Source organism: Callorhinus ursinus, unplaced genomic scaffold, assembly GCF_003265705.2.
Source record: "Callorhinus ursinus isolate GAN/ISIS: 27379988/994484 unplaced genomic scaffold, GSC_fseal_2.0 scaffold28, whole genome shotgun sequence".
Classification (NCBI taxonomy): domain Eukaryota; kingdom Metazoa; phylum Chordata; class Mammalia; order Carnivora; family Otariidae; genus Callorhinus; species Callorhinus ursinus.
In genome coordinates this window covers 14,995,811-15,012,879 of record NW_027397090.1, presented here as the reverse complement: position 1 = coordinate 15,012,879, position 17,069 = coordinate 14,995,811, and the positions used below count along the sequence as shown (strand labels likewise).

The 17,069-nt window shown below is 43.7% G+C and overlaps 1 protein-coding gene across 9 annotated transcripts in view; it reads left to right on the top strand.

Annotated features, from left to right (window-relative positions):
* The window catches only part of AK3 (adenylate kinase 3), a 40,445-nt gene that overhangs the window by 744 nt on the left and 22,632 nt on the right, over positions 1–17,069 (top strand). For 3 of the 9 annotated variants that reach the window (XR_012374054.1, XR_012374055.1, XM_073878151.1), the window contains exons 1-4: positions 105–390; positions 7,780–7,899; positions 8,857–9,029; positions 9,588–9,706. Coding sequence is in view for 7 of the 9 variants with exons in the window: in XM_073878151.1 (XP_073734252.1) it covers positions 240–390; positions 7,780–7,899; positions 8,857–9,029; positions 9,588–9,706 (563 nt within the window). In the remaining 2 variants the exon portion in view is untranslated. Of the gene's footprint in view, positions 1–104; positions 391–7,779; positions 7,900–8,856; positions 9,030–9,587; positions 9,711–11,227; positions 11,370–15,350; positions 17,020–17,069 lie in introns of those variants that run through there. The other 6 variants (XM_073878152.1, XM_025891313.2, XM_025891311.2 and 3 more) reach the window with 5 other exon arrangements.

Genomic DNA, 17,069 nt, shown 5'->3' with positions numbered 1-17,069 from the left:
GCGGGCGGGGCGGGGCGCGGGGCGGGGGCGCCGGGTCGCCGCGGGGCAGGCGCTGGAGCCGGTCGGGGGCGGGCGGGGCGGCCGCAGTGGCCGTCGCCTCACTTCCGGGAGCGCCTGGGCGCCGCGCCCGCCTTCTGTGCGCGCCGCAGCCTGCCGGCCAGCCCCCAACCCGCAGGCGAACGAGCGCGCGGCCAGGCCGGAGCCCCCAGCGCTCGCCGCCCGGGCGGCTCCCTCCGGCCATGGGGGCGTCCGCGCGGCTGCTGCGCGCGGTGATCATGGGGGCGCCGGGCTCGGGCAAGGGCACCGTGTCGTCGCGCATCACCAAGCACTTCGCGCTGAAGCACCTCTCCAGCGGGGACCTGCTCCGAGACAACATGCTTCGGGGCACAGGTGGGAGCCGGAGCCGGAGGGCTGGCGGTGCGCCGTCGCCGGGGCCGGGATTTGCGGGCGGGGTTGCGGATCTGGGGAAAGTGGGGCCCCGGGATGCGGGGTCGGGGGTGCGGGTCCTGGGATGCGGGTTCCCGGATGCAGGTCCAGGGATGCGGACGCGGCATCCCCCTCCCGCCGCCCAGGGGAGAGACCTTAGGCAGCTGAGCAATTGCGCCCCGAAAGCTCCAGCCTCCGGGGCAGCTTTGGGCGGGTTATTGGGGGAAAAGACTCGAGAGTTAGGACAAGTTCGAAGTTCAAAGTTTAAAGTGAACTGCTTGGCTTTGTTTGAGAAGCACGTCCAGGTCCAGTCGCTGCTGCTCGCTTAGGAACACGTGCCCTTCCACCTGGAGAACTGAAGTTTGACCTGAAGGGTTTGCTCTTCCTTTTTTTTTTTTTTGGTTGAACTCTGGGATTTTCCGGATCCACCCTTTCTCCCATAATCTGAAGGCCGGCTATTTGTGCTCGTTGCAATAACAAAATTGGCTTAGATCTTTGATACCCCAGAGATTTCTTAGGAAAGCTATTCTTGTGCATAGTTATCTGAACGACTGTTTTGTTTCTCATACCATGTAAATTCTAATAACTCAGCACCAAATCCAGTCAACAAACTCTATACTTTACAATGGATGAATTTTATGTTAAGCAAATTATATCTTAAGAAAGCTGTTATGTTTTAAAATTTTTCTAAAAAAGATTTTAAAATATTTTTCTTAAAGTAATTTCTACACCCATCGTAGGACTTGAACTCACCACCAGGAGATCCGAGATCGAGTCTCATGCTCTACCGACTGAGCCAGCCAGGGCCCCAAGAAAGCTACTTTTAAAAAGTCAACAGTAAGATGAGGTTTTTTTTCCTCAAAGGTGTTGACCTTTATTTTCCAAAACAGAACTCATTTTGAGCCTCCTTTTAAAAAATTTTAGAAATAATGCCTGCACAAGGTAAAAAAAGGATCGGAAAAAGGACAGAAATACATGTAATGAAAAGTAAAGCCCTCTCTCCTTCCCTGCCTCAGTCCAGTTCTTCACAGGGGAACAGGACCTTGTGTTTCCTTTTAGAAATGTGTATTTGTGTACAGACACACGAGTATCTAGCCCTTACTTTATGCAGTATGCAATCATACTATGTATGTATTCTGCACCAGCGTGTTTTCACTTTATATCTAGGATACTTTTCCACATCAGAACATAAAAATCCATCTCATTCTGTTCATGCTTGTATAGGTATCTGTTTTGCTGAACCTAGATCGTTTCTAGGTGGGGTTTTTGTCTGTTTCAGAATGTAAGTGAAAAAAAGAACCACCTCGATGTTTTTAGTTTGTCTCAAGGAGTCTGGCAAGTGACTGCTTTTATTTTTCTCTTCTAGCATTGATCTTTTAGGAAACATACTACAGTGTATAGTGTTTTGTGGTCAGTTAACACTTCTTCAAAAGGTTAAATTGTTTGGCCTGCTTGCTAAATGCTCTTCATGCAACATACTTAAGTAGTTAGGTAACAGTGAACAGCCTCTAACCAGGCACCTGGTGGGGGTAAGGTTATCCAGAGTGGGAAGGCATAAGGAATGCATAAGGGATTCTCTGAAAGATAACTGAGCAGTGAGGTATCACTGTGTGGTTAAAGAACACTTTCGGCAGCGAGTTAGGGTTCCATTGATTTGTGAAAACATAAAGCATTTTTAAAAATTAAATTGAAAGCCAATGAAGTAAACTTTTTTCAAAATTAAGAAACAATGTTCTGTTTAGCCTTAACATCCCGGGACAGGCCCACTGTTCTCTTTCTGGCTCCATGTGGAGAAAGGAAGGCGGGAGGCAGGGGTGGGAGCATCCCTTAGAAGAAAGTCCAGCTTGCCTCAGGTGCCTGCTCATCTTTAAAAGGTCATTAAAAACAGCATTTCTTTAACAAAACAGAAAATGGAGCTTAGGGAGATGTCAGGAGCTTGTTATTACAGATGTTCTTCTGTATCTCAGGACTAAGAATAATATATTCTCAAATATTTTTCTCTTCTCTTTTTTTTTTTTTAAGTGGGATTGGATATTTCCTACAGGATCAGAGCCAAAAAAGAGATGTAGTCTTTTATTAAAAATTACAGTTTCATATTTTTTGATACTAAAAGTAAAGTATATTATAAAGGAAGAAAAACATGTCATTGAGAATATAAAAAAGAGAATTAAAATCCGCATAATTCCACCACCCGGAAACAGTTACAGTTAACCCTTTAGTGCCTTATGTGCTTTTTTCTTTGTTTTTTACTCTGTTGCATCTGTATGTATTTGCAAAATTGTTGCATTCTAAATGATTGCTCATATACCTTTTTTCTCACTTATTGGGAGCATGTCCACCCACCACGAGGCAGTCTTAGAAATGATATTTAATTTTTTTATTTATACTTTTTTTAAAGATTTTATTTATTTGACACAGAGAGAGCGCATGTGCGCACAAGCGGGGGAGGGGCAGGCAGAGGGAGAGAGAGAGAGAGAGAGAGAGAGAGAGAGAAGTAGACTCCCCCCTGAGCAGGGAGCCCCATGAGGGACTCAATCCCAGGATCATGACCTGAGCTGAAGGCAGACGCTTCACTGAGCCATCCAGGCGCCCCGAAAATGATATTTAATTTTAACCTTTTCCTATCATTGGACATTTACATTGTTAACCATTCTTTGCTATAATAAATACTGTTATGCCTCTTTGTTCATGAACACTTGGCAGCATCTCTGCTCATTTCCTTCCAATATGAAATCCTTAGCGTGGAATTTCTATAAACGTGGTCCTGTCAAATAGTGCTGGGAAGGAGGGCACCAGTTTACTCTCAAACCACTATTTCATCAGGGTGCTGTGTTTTGTAACCTGGAGCTGTATTTTTTAACTAAGGTTTAAAATCAACGCAAAGGATGTGACAAGGACACTGGACACACGAGGCCACCTGCTGGCAGGAGCAGATGTGGAGTAAGGGTGGCCAGCCCTGACCCCGGAGTCAAGAGGCTGGAGCCTGACCCTTAGACATTAGGCCAGCCCTCTGGCTTAAAGATAAGCATCTGAGTGCAGGAGAGGTTGCAGAACTCACTCAATTACAAACAGCAGTTACGGGGAGACAAGAGTGAACACCCAGGTCTCCTTGAGCACCAGTTAGACACTTTCCCTGATGCAGTGTTGATGGTCAAGAGATCATTCTAAGTGGACACAGTTTTTTAATCTATTTATTTCAAAGGATATTTGAAAAGCAACAAACACACCAACCCTTTATTTTTATGAACATGATAATTCATTAATTTGAAAAGCTGGGTCGCTTTGAAGAAAGTTATGCAGTAAGTAATAGTCCATCTGTGGCAGAAATTGTGAGGTGGCCATGGGATTGCCCAAAGTTTGAGAAACTGCCTTGTGGCTTAGCGCTTCTCAAAGACGGAACCCTGCACTAGATGGCTGATCCTTTCGAATGTCCTTTGTGCTCATCTGTATGTTGGGGAAACTGAACTCAGTAGAAAATCTTCAAAGTCTCTGTCAGCTCCCAAGATTCCCCAACAAAACTTTAATCATATCCACCTGTGCAGCATAAGCACCCCTAATTAGAATGATTTTGATGGTAGGGCAAATTATTTTTGTAATGGCAAAAAACCCCCAAGCCCTAATTTATAGGAGGCAATATATTTACATGGTTTGGAATTCCAAAAAATGTAAAAGGGCATTTAGTGAAAAGATCCTTCTAGAGCTATTTCATGTATATACAACCAAATGTTTACCTGTTCTTCCCCTGTTATTTCTTACACAAATGACAGCAAATTGTAATACTGTTCTGTACCTTTCATAATAGTGCTTTTGATAAGGATTGCCTCATTTTTAACAGCTTTATTGAGATCTAATATACCATATATTTTACCCATTTAAAGTTAAGATTTTATTTATTTATTTGACAGAAAGAGACATAGCCAGAGAGGGAACACAAGCAGGGGGAGTGGGAGAGGGAGAAGCGGGCTTCCCGCGGAGCAGGGAGCCCGATGCGGGGCTCGATCCCAGGACCCTGCGATCAGGACCTGAGCCGAAGGCAGATGCTTAATGACTGAGCCACCCAGGCGCCCCTAAAGTTTACAATTTAAGGGACTTTAGTATATGCACAGAGTTGTGCAACCATTAACACAGTCAATTTTAGAACCTTTTCATTACCCCCCAAAGAGACCTCATACCCATTAGTCACTCCTGTCCCCCTCCCTCCCACCCCACCCCCAATCTGAGCCCCTGGCAACGCTGATCTACTTTCTGCCTCTATTGATTTGCCTAATCTGGACATTTCAGACAAACGGACTCATACAATATGTGGTCTTCTGTGTCTGGCTTCTTGCACTTAGCCTGAGGTTTTCAAGGTTCACCCATGTTGTAGTGTGTGTTGCTTCTCCATCTGTTATATTGCTGAGTGGTACTTCAAATGGATGTAGCAGATTTTATTTATCCATTCATGAGTTGGTGGACTTGTCTTCAAGTTCATACACTTTGTAACATACATCAGTTTTTTTTTATGGCCGAATGATATAATTTTGTATAGATATATCACATTTTATTTATCCATTAATCACTTGGCAGACATTTGAGTTTCCACTTTTCAGCTATTGTGAATAATGTTGCTTTGAACACTCATGTATAAGTTTTTGTGTAGATGTCTGTTTTAATTTCTCTTGGATATGTGTGTGTGTGTGTGTGTGTGTGTGTGTGTGTACCTTGGCATGGCATGCAACTGCTAGGTAAGATTGTAACTCTTTTTAACATTTTGAAAACTGCCACGGTATTTTTCCAGTTTGGCTACAGCATTTAAAACCCTACCAGCAACAGAGGAGGGTTTCCACTTCTCAACATTCTTGTCAACACTTGATATTATCTGTCTCTTTGATTGTAGTCATCCTGGTGAGTGTAAAATGGTATCTCATTGTGGTTTCCATTTCTATTTCCTTAATGACTAGTCATGTTGAGCATCTTCCCATGTGCTTTTTGGCCACTTGTATATCTGCTTTTTGTATTCAGATCTTTTTCCCATTTTTAAAAATGGGTTGTCTTTTCATTGTGTAAGAATTACGTCTTTTATTGTTGTAAGAATACTTTAGATATTCTATATACAAGTTCCTTATCAGATACAGGATTTACAAAAATTTTCTTCCATTCAGTGGATTGTCTTTTCACTTTTGTTGTGTTCTTTGAAGCACAAAGGTTTTTAATTTTAATGAATCCAGTTCATCTATTTTTTCTCTTTTTTTTTTTAAAGATTTTATTTATTTGACAGAGACACAAACAGTGAGAGAGGGAACACAAGCAGGGGGAGTGGGAGAGGGAGAAGCAGGCTTCCCGCCGAGCAGGGAGCCCGATGTGGGGCTCGATCCCAGGACCCTGGGACCATTACCTGAGCCGAAGGCAGATGCTTAAGCACCTTCATCTATTTTTTCTTTTGTTAATTGTGCTTTTGGCTTCATGTCTAAAAAACCATTGCCTGATGAATAGTCATGAGGATTTATGCCTATGTTTTCTTTTAAGAGTTTTGTAGTTTTAGCTCTTAACTTTAGGTCTATGATTGATATTAATTTTTATATTTGGTGTGAGGTAGAGGTCTAACTTTATTCTCTTGTGTCTGGATATTCAGTTGTCCCAGCACCATTTGTTGAAAAGACTGTTCTTCCCCCCATGGAATTGTCTTGGTATCCTCATCGAAAACCAACTGATGGTAAAAGTGAGGGGTTATTTCTGGAGTCTCACTTCTGTTCTGTTAATCTATATGTCTATTTTTATGCCAGTACTGCACAGTCTTTTTTTTTTTTAAGATTTTATTTATTTATTCACGAGAAAGAGAGAGAGGCAGAGAGAGAAGCAGGCTCCCAAGGAGCAGGGAGCCCGATGCGGGACTCGATCCCAGGACCCTGGGATCATGACCTGAGCCGAAGGCAGACGCTCAACCATCTGAGCCACCCAGGCGCCCCAGTACTGCACAGTCTTGATTGCTGTTTTGAAATCCAAAGTGTGTGTCCTCCAACTTTGTTCTTTTTCAAGATTATTTCAGCTGTTCTGGGTCCCCTGCATTTCAATATGATTTTTAGGGTCAGTTTCTCAGTTTCTGCAAAGACACCAGCTGGGATTTTGATAGGATTGCATTAAATCTGTTAGTCATTTTTGGAGGCTATTTCCATCTTAATATTAACTTTTCTAATCCATGAATATGAGATGTTTCTCCATTTAGTTAGGTCTTTAATTTCTTTCAACAATGTAGTTTTCAGATGGTCCGTTTTACACTTTTTAAAAATGTACTGCTAAGTTTTTTATTTGTATTTTTTTGATGTAATTGTGAATGGAATTGTTTTCTTAATTTTATTTTCAGACTGTTCAAGGCTAAATTTTTTTGTATATTGATCTTGTATCCTGCAACTTTGCTGAACTCATTAGTTCTAACAGTTTTTTTTAGTGGACTCTTTAGGATTTTCTATATAGAAGATCATCTCATCTGCATATAGAGATAGTTTTACTTCTTCCTTTCTGGATGCCTTTAATTTCTTTTTCTGGACTAAGTGTCCTGGCTAGAATCTCTGATACAATGTTGAGCAGAAGTGGCAAGATCAAATGATCTTTTCTTAATGCTATTCTAATACTGATGAAATTAAGAACTTTTAAAATGAGCCCCATCCTCTCATTCCGTTTGATGTCATTAGTTGAGGGCTTACATGAGGACTTGGTCTGAAGAGAGGTGAGCGAAGGGGCCAATCCCCGTTTTAGGAACTCAGCCTTGAAGCAGTGCAAGTTTTTACATTTTTTTCCCCCAAACACTGGTGATGAGGCTGACTTCTGCTTCCCCAGAGCAGTGGTCAGAGCCTGGTCAAAGCGACAGAGAGGTGCACACACATACTAAGTATGTGCACCTTTATAGCAGGTTATTTTATTGAAAGGATTAGAAGAATCTGTACAGTAACATGATAGCAAGCACTTACACTGAGCCACTTATAAATAATGACTACTTCAAGTTCTTACTTAAAAAAGATAATTTCTAGTATTCTGTATGTTTTTTTCTGATAGAAAATTTGCAAAATACAGAACAGTGCAGATATATTAAAAAATCACTTATATCACAGAGATGACTGCTGTTAACATGGTGTCAGTAGCTTTCTATTATTTTTTCTATCTATACATTTGCATTTATATATTTTATGTAACGGAGAATTTGAAATATGTATAGATCATTTTGTAACTTCTGTTTTTATCACAAAAGTTGACAGTGCACATTTTCGTATGACGGTGCTATCCGGAGGTCCTCTCTAGGCTAGTGGTTTCCTAGGGGCCTGGAATGGGATAAAGCAAATACGCTCACTGATGGGTTTTTCCCTCCCTCCTCTGCTGTAGAAATTGGTGTGTTAGCCAAGACTTTCATTGACCAAGGGAAGCTCATCCCAGATGATGTCATGACTCGGCTGGCCCTTCATGAGCTAAGAAACCTCACCCAGTATAGCTGGCTATTGGATGGTAAGTGGTGTTAGAGCATTTCAGCTGTCCAGAATGATGAGCGTGGACAGAGAATGAGCATTTCGTGGCTACTGACACACATCTGGTGTGGGGTCCTCGGGGGGTGGGGCGCGCTGAGTGCTGCCATTCACCACCCCGAGGCCTTGAGCCAGTCATCTTCTCTGGACCTGCTTCTTCATCTGAGGAGAAAGACAGAAGTGGACTGCACAGTTCCTATGCTCCCTTCAGATGTGACTCGTTCCTTCACCCTCCTTTTAGACTATTTTATGAGGGGGGGGAAGGAAGGGTGGAAAGTAATTTGCAATCAGTTGTAAACTTTCTCCAGCCAGAAGTGTGGCGGGAACCTTGAGGAAAGGTTGATTTTTAGTTTTTGAAGAAACACCGATGTTTATTTTAAGGAATTGGCTCACAGGATGATGGGGGCTGACAGGTCCCGAGATATTCAGGGTGAAGACCCAGGAGAACCAATGGGTGGTTAGGCTCCAGTCTGAAGGCCAGCAGGCTTGAGACCCAAGAGGAGCTGACTTCTTTCCGTTTGAGTCCGAGGCAGGAAAAAGCGGGCGTCTCAGCTCCAGGGTCATCAGGCAGGAGGAACTCCCCCTTATTGGGGGGAGGGTCAGCCCTTCCAGTCTATCCAGGCCTTCCGTGGATTAGGGGAGGCCCACCCACATCAGGGAGAACAATCTGCTTTACTCAGTCTCCTGATTTAAATGTCACTGTCACCCAAAAACAGCCTCACAGACACACCCCAAATAATGTTTGACCAGCATCCAGGAGCCCCATGGGTCCAGTCAAGTTGACGCATAGAATTAACCAACCATCACAGTTGCCTTAGAGCTGTGATCAGCCTTCCTGGTATTACTGCTTTTGTTCAGATTGTTCATCATTAATTCTCTTCCTTCTTCCCCTCTCCCAACCTTCCTTTATTCTTTTTTTTTTTTTTTTTAATTTGTAAAGGTTTTCCAAGGACACTTCCACAGGCAGAAGCCCTGGATAGAGCTTATCAGATAGACACAGTGATTAATCTGAACGTGCCCTTTGAGGTCATTAAGCAGCGTCTCACTGCTCGTTGGATTCATCCAGCCAGCGGCCGAGTCTACAACATCGAATTCAACCCCCCCAAAGCTGTGGTGAGTTGTTGTGGTGGCACAGACGGTCTCTGACTCTCTTGCCCGCCCAGATGTAAGTGTTAGGACGCCTGCTCCTGAGGGAATGCTCTCAGGTCATGAGGTGCGGTGGACGGGTCCAGTGCACTTAGCTTGTCGGTAAAGGAATCCGCAGGAACGAAGGGGGTTTGTTACTCATTCAGAACCATTTACGGATTTCTTACTCTGTGCCGGGGCGTGTGTGAGGACTTGGGGTAAGAAGGATTAGTGACCGCTGTGGCTTATTTAGGGGTTACCATTGGGATTCCCAGGCTATCGCTGAGTCATTTTGTATATATATGCAATTATTGAGAGGCTGCTTTTAGGAAGGCTTTTAACTCTAAGGACTGATACTGGAGATGACTCTGGGGTCTCAGGGCTCTGCGTTGCAATGATCTGTGTTTGGATTTGATTCTGTTTACTTAAAAGCACGCTTTTGTGCTTGGTGCTTGCATAGAGATGTCTAAAAATCACTTAACTGCTCATAAAAATATGCTTCAAAGATGAGATGTTTGATCTCAGCCTCTTGTAACTCCCGTTTAGGGCATTGATGACCTGACCGGGGAGCCTCTCATTCAGCGTGATGATGACAAGCCAGAGACCGTTGTCAAGAGGCTGAAGGCTTATGAAGTCCAAACACAGCCGGTCCTGGAATATTACCAGTGAGTATGTCGCTTCTCAGAACTTCTCTAAATGATGAAGTACTAAGTCAATTTTCGATTATCCATGCTGTACAGCTGAAATGCGAAATACCAGAAGATCCGATTCAAATTGGTTTAAACAGTACAGGAAGTGTATTTGCTTGCATAACAGACACTTCCAGAAGGTAGGTTGGGCTTCAGTCACGACTAGGTTTGATCAGAGTCTTGCCATTCTTTCAGCTCTGCGTTGGCTGTGTCCGTAGACTCCTGGCGTAGTTGCACGCAGTTTCCAGGAACAGGTGGGGCATCCTTTTTCGTGGAGAGATGAGTGATCAGCTTTCCCCCAAGTGAAAAGCCCCACATGTCACAAAGGGGGCACCAACGTGAACAACCACTGTGGTCAGAGAATGCCTTGCACTAACTGTTTCAGGCCTAGGTTACTGCCCGTTCTGGAACCAGCTCCTGGTTGGGAGGGAATAGGCTGGTTGGTTACCCCCTGGAGCGGGGAGTCCTCCCAAAGTCTGCCATCAGGTAGAGGGAGGGCAGCCGTGGGTGCTGGGGAGGAAGGTCTGATAATGCCCACCACCCGTGCCGTTAGAGGATGTTTAGAAGCCTCAGATGGCAACCTACCCTCAGATCATTTGTTTGGCCAATAGTCTTTAAAAGCTTATATCTGAACACAGTCTTGTGTGCTCGTTAGGGAGTTCATATGCCGCAACAAATATGGGAACTATGCTGAATAAATATTTGACGCAGTGCCATCTGCTTACTCAGTCTTTCCGTCTGCTCATGGAGTGACTGCATCCCCTTTGCCTTCGTAACACTGACTGAACAGTGATTGTCAAGACAGCCCAGTGCTGTGGTTGGAGCAGATTCTGGATCCTGACTGCCTGAGTTCAAATCCTAGCTCATTGTTGATTAACTTGCTCTTAACCTCTTGCTTAACTGGGGGTAAGAATACAGGGTCAAAAGAGTGCGTTACTAGGAGTGACTTCTAGAAGTATGTCTGGGGCACAGTGAACACTGTATCATCGTTGGCTCCTACTGGTGGTGGAGTAATGGGGTATGCATGCAGTGACCCCTGAAGCCATAGTCTCCAAACGGTTCTAGGGTAGTACTTTCTGGAGGGTGAAATTACAAGGGAGTTGGCAATTCACTTTCTCCAGTGGCTAGTACTGTAACTTTGTGGTTTGTGTAATGAGCTTGGCTCTGCAGGTGACCAGCTATGTATGTGGCCCTGGGCACGGTCTTCATTCAACCTTTGTGCCACAGATTCGTCATGTGTTAAGTCAGAGCAGTATTAAATAGTACCTACTGTATAGGGCTGTAAAGGGGATTGAAAGAATTCACAGAGAGGCTTACCACAGCCCCGACACCAATAAATCACTCAGTGGTAGTTGCTCTTTTTATTTACTCTGCTGACACCGGTCCTCGTGGGTCAGGGCCAGGCCCCAAGAAACTGCACCTGCTCTATGTGGGTGAGGCAGAGCGCTGGGTAAATCATTGTTGCCATACTATGGGATATGTGCTTCTATCAGTCAGGAACCTCATTTGCACCAGCTTCAGCAAAGGGGAATTTCTTCTAACTACAAAGTCCAAAGGTAGATCCTGGATCCAGGTTTTCAGACAGCGTCCTAGGCCTCAGTCACGCTCAGCTCCTTTTCCGTGCTGGCTTCAGTCTCAGGTGGGCTGTCCCTGTGTGAGCCCCCCAGCATCCCTGCTTGTCTCTTACCAGTTCAGCTAGAGTAGAAAAGAGGGCCCCTTTGCCAGGAACAGTCCTGGAGTCGGCACCCATTCACTCTGATCACGTCCATTCTGGAAGCTGGGGAGTGGGGAGAGTTCCACCCAAATGTCACAGACTGAGTTTGGTGGAGGTGTTATTTCCCAAATGAGGTTTTGTTAATCACTCAAAAAGTAACCAGAAGGGAGAGCACATTGTTGCTGGGCTGAGAACACTGCAAGGCTATTCATAAAGGTGACCACCTCGTGCAGCGGAAACAGGGGTTACTTCTGTCCAGAAGTGGGGAGGGGAGTTGGGAAGGCTGCGGAGAGGAAGTGTATGATCTGGGTCCCATCTTAGGAGATACCCTAGTCTATCCTAGTCGCTTTTTTTTTAAGATTTTATTTATTTGAGAGAAAGAAAGAGCATGAGCAGGGGGAGGGAAGGGCAGAGGCAGAGGGAGAAGCAGGCTCCCCACTGAGCAGGGAGCCCGATGCGGGACTCGATCCCAGGACCCTGAGCTGAAGGCAGACACTTAACCTACTGAGCCACCCAGGCATCCCCAGGAGATACCCTAGTCTTTCCAGGCTTCTGGCTTTTGCTCCCTCTTGCCATCAATTGAAGCTTTTCCTTCGAAACTCCTGCACATAGCGCTAGGGCTGGACTTAACCCAAAACTGAAAGTGGTATTTGCAACAATTTCAGTGGTAATCAGTATTGTTATTTTACAATACTGACAGTTGTGTTGTTTTTTAAAACTCAGCAGCGGGACATTTACAGAGTCATTAGGTTTGTGTTAACAAACAGCACAATGTTCTTACCCCAGAGGACCTATAGGTGAGGCTGGGTTTATTTCATAGAAATTAAAATGACAAATGTCCATCCAAGGGACGGCTTCAGGATTCTATGAGGTGCCTGCACTTGTGCCCTCAGTAATGAACTCAATTGTGACACTGGCTTGATTTGAAAACTTTTTTTTTCCCCAGAGATTTTATTTTTTTATATGAGAAACAGCGAGAGAGAGAGAGAGAGCGAGAGCGAGAGCGTGCGCACAAGCAGGGGGAGGGGCAGAGGGAGAAGCAGACTCCCCGCTGAGCAGGGAGCCCGACATGGGGCTCGATCTGAGGACCCCGGGATCATGACCTGAGCCAAAGGCAGACGCTTAACCCACTGAGCCACCCAGGCGCCCCAAGAGTAGGAGTTACCTAAAGTTAGTCTTAACTCTGGCAAATTTGTAAGGTATCATAGAGGAATGCTTTTGTCTTCAGGGAAGCCTCTGATAATCAAGTGAAAGGCTGCAGAGGGAGGACTGATTCTGTTTTTAGAAAGAAACCTGAGTTCCTCGGGTGCTCTTAGGCAGACTTTAAGACACTTTGTGTGAGTTGGAGGAGGAGGAATGCCAGAATCTCTGGAGGGAGTGTGTGTGTTCTGAAAAGCAGCCCTGGTCACCTGCTCCTGCTCACCATCTTACCCCCAGGGGTAGAGAGACATTGGCAGCTCAGGTGGTGGCAACCCATGCCAATCTGCCTGGGGAAAACTGGAGAAACAACAGGAAACACCAGAAAAACAGTTTTTATTACCATTTCCCCCAAATTCAAAAGAGGAAAAAATAAACCTAAGCAAAAAGCAGGAAACATCAAATATTAGGAAGTGGTTTTGCCAAGTGGGTAAGCAGACAAAGAAAGCCAAGGGTGTCTGATGGGCCCCATGTTTGCAAGCCTACTTCTTACCAGTTTGGAGATCTGGGCTGTTACTTTACTTCTAACACACAGTTTTATCAGAAAAATAAGGAATCTGAGCTTTAGAAAGGATTACGTGAACTATTATATTTAAAACACTGAGCACATGCTAAGTGCTCCTGTTTTTCAAGTGACCATTTCCGTAAGCCATAGGACACAAATGCAACTAAAATTTAGGTTTACCAATGCCAAGCCAATGGCTTTCTCTCCTGATCACAGACCATACTTACTGAGACCCCTAAATCCACATCATTTTTAATTTTTAAAAAATTTTTTTAAAGATTTTATTTATTTGACAGAGAGAGACACAGCGAGAGAGGGAACACAAGCAGGGGGAGTGGGAGAGGGAGAAGCAGGCTTCCCGCGGAGCAGGGAGCCCGATGCGGGGCTCGATCCCAGGACCCTGGGATCATGACCTGAGCCGAAGGCAGACGCTTAACGACTGAGCCACCCAGGTGCCCCAATCCACATCATTTTTTAAAAAAACTCTCCTCCCCCGCCCCCCACGTGGAGTTTGAACTCAGGACCCTGAGATTAAGAGTACACCCACTGAGCCAGCCAGGCGTGCCTCACATCATCTTTTGTTAAGTATCACTTTGAGTGCTGAAGACACAAAAAAGTCGTTATGTGGAATGTTTCAAGAACCAGTATAGGTTACCATTGCATCTACACGGTAAGAATCGTGATCCCAACATGCAGATTGAAATGAATATATATATATATACTCATATATATAATAAAAATAAATGAATATATTATAAAGAAGAATTTATAGAGTATAAAAACAGAGATGCCATTTCATCATTGACTTTGTTCTCTGAAGAAGAATCCAGAGCTGGAAGGAAGCACCATAATACTTTACAATATCATGTCTCAGCTCAACCAGAGAAAACCTACACTCTGAAAAGATGTACTGTTGGTTCCAAATGTGTTGTGTGGTCAAGTCTAAGAAACACATGGTCTAGGGGCGCCTGGGTGGCTCAGTCGTTAAGCGTCTGCCTTCAGCTCAGGTCGTGATCCTAGGGTCCTGGGATCAAGCCCCATGTCGGGCTCCCTTCTCCGCGGGAAGCCTGCTTCTCCCTCTCCTGCTCCCCCCACTTGTGTTCCCTCTCTCGCTGTGTCTCTTTCAAATAAATAAAATCTTTAAAGAAAAAAAAAAGACACATGGTCTAAATGTGAATCTTCGCTGAAGGAGGCACAAGGGTGTGGAATCTTTCAAATGGTATGTAGTGAACTCTGAGAATGTCTGGAATGGCATACCCAAATTGGTTAAGAGTCCATTTGAGGCCATATTCCAACCAGGGGGAAAAGATCTTCACTTCATGTCATCAGATCATACTACACCTGAAGAAAAGGGATCTGGAAGTGATAGTGATTTAACATGGATCCACAGATGTGGCCAGTCAGTCAGAACCTGCTCTTAAACATCTCACCCAGACCGACAGAGCATTTGAGCAAATCAAGAGCATGTAATCACAAGAAGCTATCATTTTTGAAAACTTTGATATGCATTGAAAACAAAATAGATCTCAGGGTGACTATGCTGTGTATTTATAGTGGTGTTGCTGTATATATGGATCTAGGATCTTTCTTCTCCCTCTAAATGTGTTACGTTCCTTATCAGTTAGGATTTATTTTGCTAAACAATTTGCTAACACATGACTCAAATTAAAAAACCAAACCCTATTTGTTTCTTTTGAATATAGTGTTTAAATTAAAGTAGAAAATTATAGGGGTTCCTGGGTGGCTCAGTCGTTAAGCATCTGCCTTCAGCTCAGGTCATGATCCCGGGGTCCTGGGATCGAGCCCCACATCGGGCTCCCTGCTCCGCGGGAAGCCTCCTTCTCCCTCTCCCACTCCCCCTGCTTGTGTTCCCTCTCTCAGTGCCTCTCTCTCTGTCAAATAAATAAAATCTTAAAAAAAAACTTACAGGTTTATGACAAGTATATGATATGATGCTATGTAGGGGGGATGGCTCTGTTAAGAGTAACGCCTTCAGATTTTTTGTTTTGTTTTTGACACTTTGCCTTGTCTGTCTAGTTAAACATTTGACTGATACTCTGTTTGATTTTGGAAATATTCTAATATGACCCAAGATTTGAATAAAGTTTCTCCCAGAAAAAAAAAAATCACTTTGAAAAAGCTCATCAGGAAGAGTCAGACCTGTAGTTTTGTTTGTTTGTTGTTTGTTTTTTTGTCATCTTTAGGAAAAAGGGGGTATTGGAAACCTTCTCTGGAACAGAAACCGACAAGATCTGGCCCTATGTCTATGCTTTCCTACAAACAAAAGTTCCACAAATAAACCAGAAAGCATCAGTTACTCCATGAGGAAAAGTGCATATAACCAGTGAGATGAGCAGAGACTCCTCGCCTGTGCGTTTAGAAGCTCCTTGTTCTGAGACTGGCATGAATGAATTCTTCGACAGTTATAGTCGTTTCACTTCTACAGATTTTATTCTGGAAACTAAGGATGTGTCAAATGAGTCCGATACAAAGATTCATCTTTTTGTCTAAGTGGGTTTTACCCAGGTATCTTCTATGGGTGTGCAATTAAAAAACAATCAGATATCTTAACTTTTGAAAAATGTTCTAAAGCATAATTAAAAGAGCAGTTGGTAGTAATATAACTTTTGTTCAGAGAAAACATTGGTTGATAAAAATTTTCTAATTTTTCTGGAAAAGCTAAAAAGAAAAAATTCCATGTCACTTGGTAAAGTATCTCATTAGAGAAATGTGTGTAGACTCTTGCCAAAAAAACCGGCACTGTCAGTGCTTGTGCTACATGGTTTTGTGAGAAACTACGTCTATCAAATTCTAGAAAACAAGCAACTAGATATGCAGATTAGTTTCAGGGTGCAAATTCACTGCTGCCTTTACACTAAGAAACTTATAAGCTTAGCCGTATATACTGTATTTATTGTGTAAAACAGACCTTCAGTTTACTCAGAATTTTCAGTCTGCTATAAAATTGTGTTAAATCCGCATATAGGAAAATACTCAGGTTAAGAAATATGTGCTTTAGGATCTACTTGCCAGTTTCTCTTTTTGATCACTATGTAAGGTCTGCTGTGATGAGTAACAAAGTCCAAAAAGAAAAGAAAACCTATGGCCCTAAGTAAAGTAAGCATACTTGGTCGTCAGGAAGTAGAAATGGATCAGGTATGCTTGGGGAGAATTCCCCTGACACACGCAACAATCATAATTAGTAAACTAATCAAATAAGTAGCAGTTAAAAGGATTTACGTGAAAGGTTGAAAAGGACCAGGAAAGTAACTGAGTTTGCTGAAGGAGTTCTTTATTCCTAATCAAAGCAGTGGACCCCGTCCTCTGGCAGGGAGAGACCTCTGCCTGTGTGTGTGGACGCTGAGTAGCCATTTAAAAGTGAAGATGATCTGCTTTCTTGGTGGGGCAGCAGGGACGCGAGCTCCCATCCTGTGGCCTGGTAGGAAGAGTAGGGCGAGGACAGGCGGAGCAGCGACCCAGCTACGTCTTCACTGGCCTATTCACTCTTCCTCGGTGCTAACCCCAGTGCAACAAGTCCTCGTGCAAGCTGCTGGTGAGTGCCTTTGAACGCCTGGCCCGTGGTATCCCTGGCACTTAAAATATAAACGCCAGCAAGTGGTTCTTTATGTATTTTGTGGGGAAAAAAGTTCTTTTCTTTTGATTTTTAAAAATTTAATGTTGATCTTTCAGAATGGACCAAGGCTTTTAAGAAGGATTATAGGACACATTTAATTCTGTACAAAACTTTCTGTAATGCCTTATTTGAATGTTAGTATTATGTGCTTTCTAAAACTTGAAAACTACTAATGAATTATCACTAGGTTACCAGGCATACATGAGTATTAGTGTACTACAATAAAATTAAATTTGGAACTGTGGGTGTTACTTTGTCTTCGGTATTCCACGGGGCCCACCCCATCCCC